Consider the following 10,000-nt stretch of genomic DNA (forward strand, 5'->3'; position numbering starts at 1 on the left):
GGTAGACGTTGGCTTATAGCAAAAATATATTCTACAATGTAAAAACATTTTTTAATTATGTAGGCCACATATTTATGATAATGAGTTGTTGCGCTACAACTGCTGCTCAAGTTGGTGATCATAGTCATCTCAAGTCCAACTTGAAAACGGCGTACACCGTCTGAGAGCAGTCGTAGGATTTCATCTTTCCTGCGCTTACGATGAGATTTGATAAATGCCAACTGGTCGTAGAAAAAGAACGTACGCACGACGTACGTATGATTCTCGTCGTACGCTGCTTTGAGAAATGAGGGCCACTGTCTCTCACACACACACAAAGACACATCCACCCAGAGATGAACACACAAACACACACACACTAACCAAATCTGCCTGCGCGTCCGATGCGATGCATGTATGTCTCCCAGTCACACACACACACACACACACACACACACACACACACACACACACACACACACACACACACACACACACACACACACACACACACACACACACACGTGCACACTCACACACACACACACACTAACCAAATCTGCCTGCGCGTCCGATGCGGTGCATGTATGTCTCCCAGTCCTGTGGAACGTCCAGATTCACCACCAGGTTCACCTTCTCAGCATCGATACCCCGAGACGTCTACACACACACACACACACACACACACACACACACACGCACACACGCACACACACGTTTTAATTTAATGACAGAGAAATAAACACATACACCATGCTACACTTTTGTCAGCATCAGTGTGTGTGTGTGTGTGTGTGTGTGAGAGAGAGAGCGCTTTTTAAAAGAAATATTGTCAGCGATTTAGTGCATCAGTGTTAGATGAGTTGGCTTTGCGTCATGTTACAACTCCCCTTACCCGCCTGTCCTGGCGTATTGCTTGAGTATCGCATAATTAATAGTACTCGGATAACTTGTGACCCATGTTGATGGTATAGAGACATCAACATCAAAACTCTTTGTGACTGAAATTGACTGACATAATCAAGGGAGAATGTATAGTGTCCTACCCTCTGAAATAAATCTTTCTTAGTCCTGAAAATACAAACTAAGTTGTATTAAAATCTGGGTTGGCCGGGTCCCAAAGTGTCTGATTTCATATGAAATGACCTGTGTGTGTGTGTGTGTGTGTGTGTGTGTGTGTGTGTGTGTGTGTGTGTGTGTGTGTGTGTGTGTGTGTGTGTACCAGGTCAGTTGAGATCAGCACTCTGCATTGGTAGGTCTTCAGTTTGGACATGGCGTCTAATCTCTGCTCCTGTGTGTGTGTGTGTGTGTGTGTGTGTGTGTGTGTGTGTGTAACAGGTCAGTTGAGATCAGCACTCTGCATTGGTAGGTCTTGAGTTTGGACATGGCGTCTAATCTCTGCTGCTGCTGTGTGTGTGTGTGTGTGTGTGTGTGTGTGTGTGTGTGTGTGTGTGTGTGTGTGTGTGTGTGTGTGTGTGTGTGTGTGTGTGTGTGTGTGTACCAGGTCAGTTGAGATCAGCACTCTGCATTGGTAGGTCTTGAGTTTGGACATGGCGTCTAATCTCTGCTCCTGTGTGAGACTGCTGGAGATGCACACGGCTGGCAGACCCTTAGAGGACAAGATATCAGCCAGCTGCTGAGCCCTGCACACACACACACACACACACACACACACACGCACACGCACACACGCACACGCACACGCACACACACAGGTGAGTAAGGAGATATGCATATAGACACACTGCTGGGACACCCTTAGAGGAGAGTATATCAGCTCAGCCAGCTGCTGAGCCCTGCACACACACACACACACACACACACACTTATAATCAACATACACTCACATGCGTGTATGGGTAAATATGCAGATACAAGACAAAGTCATACAGTTAATAACGCTCTCTCACACACATTACACAACTGTACATCAAAGAACACAACACACTCTCTCTCACACAGACACACCTACCTGCTGTGCAGGTTGGAGAAGACTAGCGATTGGTTGAAAGGGACCCGGCTGTATAACTCCAACAGTAGCTGCACCTTCTCCTGAAACACCTTATGGGGCAGAGAGTGGCCCCGAACCAGCCGGTAGAACTGACGCAGACCTGCACACACACACACACACACACACACACACACACACATTAGTGTTATGGGGCAGAGAGTGGCCCTTCACCAGCCGGTAGAACTGACGCAGACCTGCGCACACACACACACACACACACACACACACACACACACTAGCCTTATGGGGCAGAGAGTGGCCCCGAACCAGCCGGTAGAACTGACGCAGACCTGCGCACACACACACACACACACACACACACACACACACACACACACACACACACACACACACACACACACACTAGCCTTATGGGGCAGAGAGTGGCCCCGAACCAGCCGGTAGAACTGACGCAGACCTACAGAGAGAGAGAGACGGAGACAGAGAAACAGGTAGAAAGAGAGAGAGAGAAAGAAACAGAGAGAGAGAGCACGTTAAAAAAGAGAGAGAGAGAGAGAGAGTGTTACAGCCTCCCACCACTAGGGGGACACCTCCCCCATTTTACCTCTGTTTGCTGCTCTTCTGTTCCTTCTCCACAGGTGCTGCCAATGGAGCTCATCCTCCAATAGAGCTCGAAAGTGACGTCACTTCCCCCAATCTCATCGGACCTCAACGGCGTTTTTAGCCGAAAATCGTAGCATGTAATCCAATGGCGGCATTAAAATGATATTTCGGTCCCCTTTGAGCTCCATATATGTTGTTTCTGATATTTTTGCTTAATTTTTCGTACGAACCCCCAAACTTTTTAGAAAGCTGTGTTTCTTCACATTTTTCATGCCGACGGCCTCGGAACAAAACATTGATACTTCTGCATGAATAATCTTTATCTAGCCTCTTAAACAGCATATTTGTAGCCCAGCGCAGTGGTGTAGTCTACTTTTTATGGTGGGTATACTGTATATTTAGGCCTTGAGCTATGGCCCCAAATTTTGGCCATCGGTGCCATCTGGGGGGGGGGATGCTAACAATTTTTTTTGGTAAGGTATATCCCCCCACTACTAGAAAAAGCCTGATAGCAGTCACGGGGTGGTAGCGAAACCCCTTTTTTCGGCTCTTGAAGTGACTACCCCCCTCTATTAAATTCCATGTTTGAATTCGGATGCATGTCTAGTTCAGGCTCATTTCGTGGGGTATTGCCAATACTCTACACCATGGTGCCTGGTATTACTGGAAAGGGGACCTTTCAGGCTTTCATTTAAGATCATTGGTGAATCTGTCTGACATACACAGAGGTCACAGCACTTCATTAAATCAGACATAGCTAACATTTTCCAACAACTCTTGGCTAAACTGTCTGCTTTCGTTTATCTCTGTGGCGTGAAAGAACACCAAGGACACAAAATTGGACAACCTCAATACTCTTTGGAGTCTGCTGATTCAGAAAATGTATAATATGCCCATACAATTGTTTTGTATGCGTTTGTGAGAGCGTTAAATTTGAATTGTGCAACCAGCAAAAGTCTTCAAAATAATAGCCAATACATGCAGGTCATCTGTTGGAAGTATTGGGCCTTTTTCCTTCCAAAGTTTCTGCTTGGCATCACTGCTTGGCATTAGGCCTTCATTTAAGATCATTACTGAATCTGTCTGACATACTCAGAGGTCACAGCACTTCATTAAACCAGAAATAATAATAACAAATGTCGCCTAAACTGTAGGCTTTCTTTAGTCCCTACGTACTGTAAACCATGGGAAAACATCAAGGACACAAACCCCAACCATTTCAATACTCAAGGCACTCTGCTAATTCAGACAATGCATGATATATCCATACAATGTATTGTGAGAGCCTTACAAAAGGCCATAATGACCATTAATATGACATCATTTAAGTCCAATTTTGTCCTATCTCTCTCTAAGGAAATGTAAGGAGACATAAGACGTAAGGAGATAAAAGAGATGAGCGGGGGCATGGGGAGGCACTGTATGTACAGTAGATGTAGAGTTAGGGGGGGGGCAAGGGGGAGAAGTAGGGGTGAGGTGAGTGGGGGCAATTGAGGGGGAGCACTGTTGGGTGGGGGGCAAGGCCAGGGTAGTGGAGGAAAGTGAGTGGAGGGCACTGTTGAGTGGGGGGAGGTGACTGGGGGGGCACTGTGGAGTGGGGGGGGGGGTAGTGGGGGTAGGTGAGGGGGGGGGCACTGTGGAGTGGGGGGGGGGTAGGTGAGTGGGGGGGGGGCTTAAAGGAAAGTGAGGGGGGATGGGGAGATAAGACACTGTAGGGTGGGGAGAGGAGTGGGGGTGAGATACTGTAGAGCAGGTGGGGGTAAGGGTGGATAAATGTTAATGATAAAATATTTGGAATAGTTTCAGAAACGTCTACCATATTGAATGTTGGAGGGAATTTGAGATGCCCTAGTTTCAGCAGTGTTGTGTATATGTTTAATTGAGCAATTTTTGACCACTTTCTTTAGGATATGTCACGGTGGCAAAATCGAAATTCACCTTCTATTGTTCAGCCATGCTCATATCGGACTGTGTGACAACTAGCCTAGAAATCTAGACGCCCCTAGGGGTTTGGCGTGGCCAGGCTATGTGACAACATCAGCATCTTCAAAATCACTGTTCAAAAACAGTGGCTGAATACAAACCAGACCTGCTCCTATTAATTAATAGTATGAACATTGTTTTACTCTGGATATATTTGGTGTTTGTGGTAAAATGTCATGTCTACTGTAATGCAGTATTGTTTTTTTATTATGGCTACCTGCCTTAGGACTACGGATGACATTTGGCAACTATGCAAATACCAACATATTTATATTGATGTTTTTTTAACTGATGTATTGATTAGTGTGTATTGTCCTAATCAAATGAAAGAAAGAATGAATGAATGAATACATTTGTCCATTAGGCAATAGGGAAATAATTGTGCTAAAAAAAAGGAACCCATCAATGAATATTATAGGCTTACGTCATTGCAAGGACCATAGGCCTAGTTATTTCAGCAGTTGACTGTCTATGTGCCATTTGACCATTGTAGGAGGACTATTCTCTGCTTCAAGGAAGCGAAATCAAACTTATTTTTTGTTTGTTTAGTCAACCTTTGGTAAAATATCTGTAAGAGAATATAACAGAGAAGTGCTGAAAAAAGTAATCTACTATGTAGTAGTAGGCCTATATTATGGCCCCACAGTATTGAGAAAAATGCATGAAAGTCATCCATTTTGGGAAATAGCAGCCATATTGAATTTTGACACAAATTTCAGATGGCATCAAGTTTGAATTTCTTCTGCTCGCGCGCGCGCGCACACACACACACACACACACACACACACACACACACACACACACACACACACACACACACACACACACACACACACACACACACACACACACACACACACACACAGAGACACACACACACACACACACACACACACACACACACACACACACACACACACACACACACACCTTTTCTCTATAGCAAAAAATTAGCCTTTGAAATTATCATTTGGGGAAGGGCTACCATATTACATTTTGGGAAATATTTTTCAATTTCTTTCAATAAGCTTTTGGTCAGTAATCTGTGAAATGTCTGGCAGGACAATATGTCTATTATTAAGCAGTGCTGTATGTGCAATTTGATCATTTACTGACAACAGTACCATTTCAAAGCGGATTTATACATTCTTATGCACATACATTCATACTGTATGTATATACACTATACATACATATATTCATTCATTTTTCTTTTTATCCAACATTTGTATGTATGTCTGTAAGGAGATATTACAGAATTGGTCAGAAAATAGGTCATTAGGGCCTTGAGGATCATTACGGTCTTTTAAAGGCTCCTGCAAATATTGTATGGGTACATTATACATTTTCTGAATCAACAGCATGCCTAGATTTTTTTAAATCATTCGGTTTTGTGACCCTGATGTTTTCCCATGGTATAGGGACAACATAAATCATACAGTGAGAAATTACTGGTTTAAAGGATAACGCCAGCCAATTTCAACATGCATGTAATGCTCACACTACCCTGGACTTGTCAGTACCAGAGATTTTTTTTTCTTCAGCCTTTTCCAAGATCCTGGTCATTGTAATGGGGGCAGGTGTTACCTTTTGGGAAAATATTTGGAGTAGGCCCATGTTAAGATTTTTTTAAAATGTAAACAAAATCTGCCCCCATTAGAATAGCAGCATGCAGCATCTCCGGGTAATACTACTGACAAGTCAAGGGTAATGTGAGCAATACAACAGCATATTGAAATTGGCAGGAGTGATCATTTGAGTATTTGGGGGGGGGCTTTTCAAGCCTTTATTTTTTGTTTATATGAGACAGGACAGTGAAGGAGGTGACAGGAAGCCAGTTGGGAGGGAGAGATGGGGGAGGGTCGGCAAAGGGCACGGTTCAGAATCGAACCCGGGTCAGCCGCGTAGTAGACCAGTGTCCTACCATTAGTCCATGATAGGGCCGAGAAATTATTGGTTTAATGACCTCTGTGAATGCCAGCACAAACATTGGCAGGAAAAAAGGCCTGATATTTCCAGCTAATGACCTGCTATATTGGCTACTATTTTGACTACTGGTGGTTGCACAAGTCAAATTTTAGACCTTCACAAACATATACAAAATAATTGTATGGGCATATTATCATTTTCCGAGTCCACCGAGTATTGAGGTTGTGTAATTTTGTGTCCTTGGCGTTCTTTCATGCCACAGAGATAAACGAAATCAAACAGTTTAGCCAACATTTGTGAGAAAATGTGACCTATGTCTGGTTTAATGAAGTGCTGTGACCTCTGTGTGTATAAGAAACATTCAGCAATGGACTGAAATGAAAGAATGAAAGGTCCCCTTTCCAGTAATACCAAGCGCTATTGTATAGAATATTGACAATATCCCAAGCTGTCCTGGACCTTCTTTCGTGCAACTGCACTACAAAATGCTCTAGCCATCATTGTGTTTGTCTGGTAAATGGCGTCAGGTGCACAGACATGTGTGCGGAAACCAGGCAACCATAGACAGTTCAGATGAAGGGGATGACATGGAAGATGAAGAGTACTGACGACGAAATAATATAAATCTACATGAAACTATTCTTTCATTAAACATATTCCCTTTGCAACATGTTTCTTTATTGGCTTGTAACCGCTTGTATAGGGTCTCAGTCTATTTGTTTATGAAATAGCCTGTATAAAATGTTGTATATGAACATTTATCTAAATTCTGTTAATGAGATACCATATTTGAGTGGTTTAAGTAAAGTGTTACCCAATGCCCTATCATTGCAGGGCCTACCATCTAGATTGTATTTCTTCACATACACTACAACAGTGTTTCTCAAATATTTCGTGCTATTCCCCCCTTCAGAGGAAGGGTGTCTGTCTGCGCCCCCCTCGAGCAAAATGGTTACGAAAATACAAATAAATAGGCCGTCGTGAAGTTTATTAGAGCCTGATATACACGTACAGTATGGCCTATGTTCTCTAAATATTAGTGACTTAATGGCAAAGCAGAAAAGTATTAAAAAAGAAAAACCTTCTGACTTCACGCGCCCCCCTAGGGGGGCTTCCGGCCCACTTTGAGAAACACTGCACTACAATAATTGAATACTTTAACAACTTGTGAATGTTATGTACATTCACATATGAACTACAGTATAAACAAAGTTTGTTTAAGTAAAGTGATACCGGCATTGTATTAGTCCATTCTATTGGGTCGGATTTTGAAGACATTTTTGCTGGTTGCACAAGTGACATTTAAGGGTCTCACAGACATATACTAAATGACAGCATGGGCATATTATACATTTTCTGAATCGGTAGAGTGCCCTGAGTATTGAGGTTGTTAACTTTGGTGTCCTTGGTGTTCTTTCATGCCACAGATGTAAACGAAAGTGCACAGTTTTGGCACAATGTGTGTGGAAATGGGAGCTATTTCTGGTTTAATGACGTGCTGTGGCTTCTGTGTATGTCAGACAGATTCATTAATGGGCTGAAATGAAAGCCTGAAAGGTCCCCTTTCCAGTGATAACAAGCACGATGGTATAGGATATTGGCAATACCCCCAACATAAGCCATAACTACATATACAGCCGATATTAAAAAACAGTATTTATTATAGGGGGGTAGTAACTTCAAGAGCTGAAAAAAGTGATTTCGCTACCACCCCATGACTGCTATCAAGCTTTTTCTACTAGTGGGGGGATATACCTTGCCAAAAAACATTGCTAGCATTCCTCCCCCCAGATGGCACCGGTCGACCCCTCGGCTCATAGCCTAATTTGAGCATTTTTTGAAGTGGGTATACTGCAGTGACGTGCAGTGAAGGGTATGGTAGGGTAGGCAGTAAATATAGAATATATATATTTATTTATTTATTTTTTAACGGTGGGTTCGGTCCTCCCCCAGAAAAAAATGTATTTCTTAGATGCAATTTCCTGCATTTTAACCAAATCTGGAGAGTCACTATCAGCTAAAAACTTTTACAAAAGACTAAAAACTTTGAACAAATAGTCCCCTTTCATGCAGATCTGAAATGTAACGTGTGTGTGTGTGTGTGTGTGTGTGTGCGTGTGTGCGTGTGTGTGTGTGTGTGTGTGTGTGTGCGTGCGCGTGTGTGTGCGTGCGCGTGTCTGTGTGTGTGTGTGTGTGAGAGGGGCCTAATGCCACAAGGTATGGCTTGGATAGGCAAATAGGCCTATTCACATAAACATGCTGATATGGTCTTTAATGTGCAACAAATTAGTATGTTTCTCTAAATACTGTAAATATAAAGTAGGCTATAAGATAAATGCCATCAGAGCTTAACCACCACAGCTCTAATAACTAAATAAGTAAATGGGCTACACTATTTAGACATTTGGACATTGTCAGTAGACCTAAATCTGAAACAATAAGTGAACACATAATTTCAATTTCTTGAAAAGGCCAGCTACACTTATTTGTTTTGCCAAATTGGTAGCTCCAGGACCCATACTTTGTACACCTTTAAGGACCTGTAGGCCTACATTTTACAATAATAATTTAGAAAGCTACAACATCACATCATTTTGGGGGTAAAGCTTTAACTTTTGGCTTTAGCAGTTGATTTTGTTGCTCTTCTGTTTATTCTGTTGCAAATGCCAGGGTGTTTCACATGGATGGAGGGTGGCACAGTGTAGGCCTAGCCTACTTTTGTAGATAAAATGTCTAGTTCACCAACTGTGAATCACACCATAGCATGTGAGGGGAAAACAATTTACATTTAGCAATAAACCAACCTAGGTAACAGCTCCTGCTTCACTGCAGCATTTTGTGCTGCTAATCAAACACTCGCAGACAAGATTAAGAAGGAAAGTAGGCAAGGGGGCGGGTTGCTTGCAAACATGACCCGTGCATTCAGACAGTAAATACATCGAGTAAACCAACGAAACCACTTCTGCGACTCATTACGATAGTATTCTCAAACACTTCAGCTACGGTTGTGCAAGGTGTTTCAAATTAAGTCAATTTGTGAGTGCGGAAGCACTCCGCGAAACCATCCCCAGTCAATCGTCCTGTTCCACGTTGATCTCGCAGACCGTGCACTTCAAAAGAACTCAGCTGCACGTCAACTTGCTAACAGGCTCCACACAACTCACGCATCGCGTAGTCATCATCATAATAAATTAGGGAAATGGAGTCATGTCGTACGCTCAAAAAACAATCTCGCGTCCATAATAACACACACACGGTCTATTCATGTCCACCAACGCACAACCAATCTTCAATGTCAACACCCTGACAAACGGTGACAACAAAAGGCACCACGAAAAAACTTGAGCATGTTCATGTTAAAAGGCTACCCGCAGCATAATAATTAGATGAATCTTACCTTAAAGCAGAATCACAAGTAGGCTGTGTTTTTCATGCAAGCTAGTTCCATTAAAAGCCCGGGGTGGTTGACATGATGAAGACATTTTGTCCCAGTGCAAACTACTTGAAGCTGCTACCCATCTGATGTTGAATATT

At 42.9% G+C, this 10,000-nt stretch overlaps 1 protein-coding gene across 1 annotated transcript in view; it reads right to left on the bottom strand.

Annotated features, from left to right (window-relative positions):
• ddx20 (DEAD (Asp-Glu-Ala-Asp) box polypeptide 20) overlaps nt 1–10,000 on the bottom strand; it is a 30,187-nt gene that overhangs the window by 6,648 nt on the left and 13,539 nt on the right. The window contains exons 6-8 of the mRNA XM_063209516.1: nt 1,952–2,090; nt 1,481–1,622; nt 534–639 (exon numbers count right to left, since the gene is read on the bottom strand). Of these exons, the coding sequence (XP_063065586.1) occupies nt 534–639; nt 1,481–1,622; nt 1,952–2,090 (387 nt within the window). The remainder of the gene's footprint in view (nt 1–533; nt 640–1,480; nt 1,623–1,951; nt 2,091–10,000) is intronic.

The sequence above is a fragment of the Engraulis encrasicolus genome, chromosome 10 (assembly GCF_034702125.1).
Source record: "Engraulis encrasicolus isolate BLACKSEA-1 chromosome 10, IST_EnEncr_1.0, whole genome shotgun sequence".
NCBI lineage: Eukaryota > Metazoa > Chordata > Actinopteri > Clupeiformes > Engraulidae > Engraulis > Engraulis encrasicolus.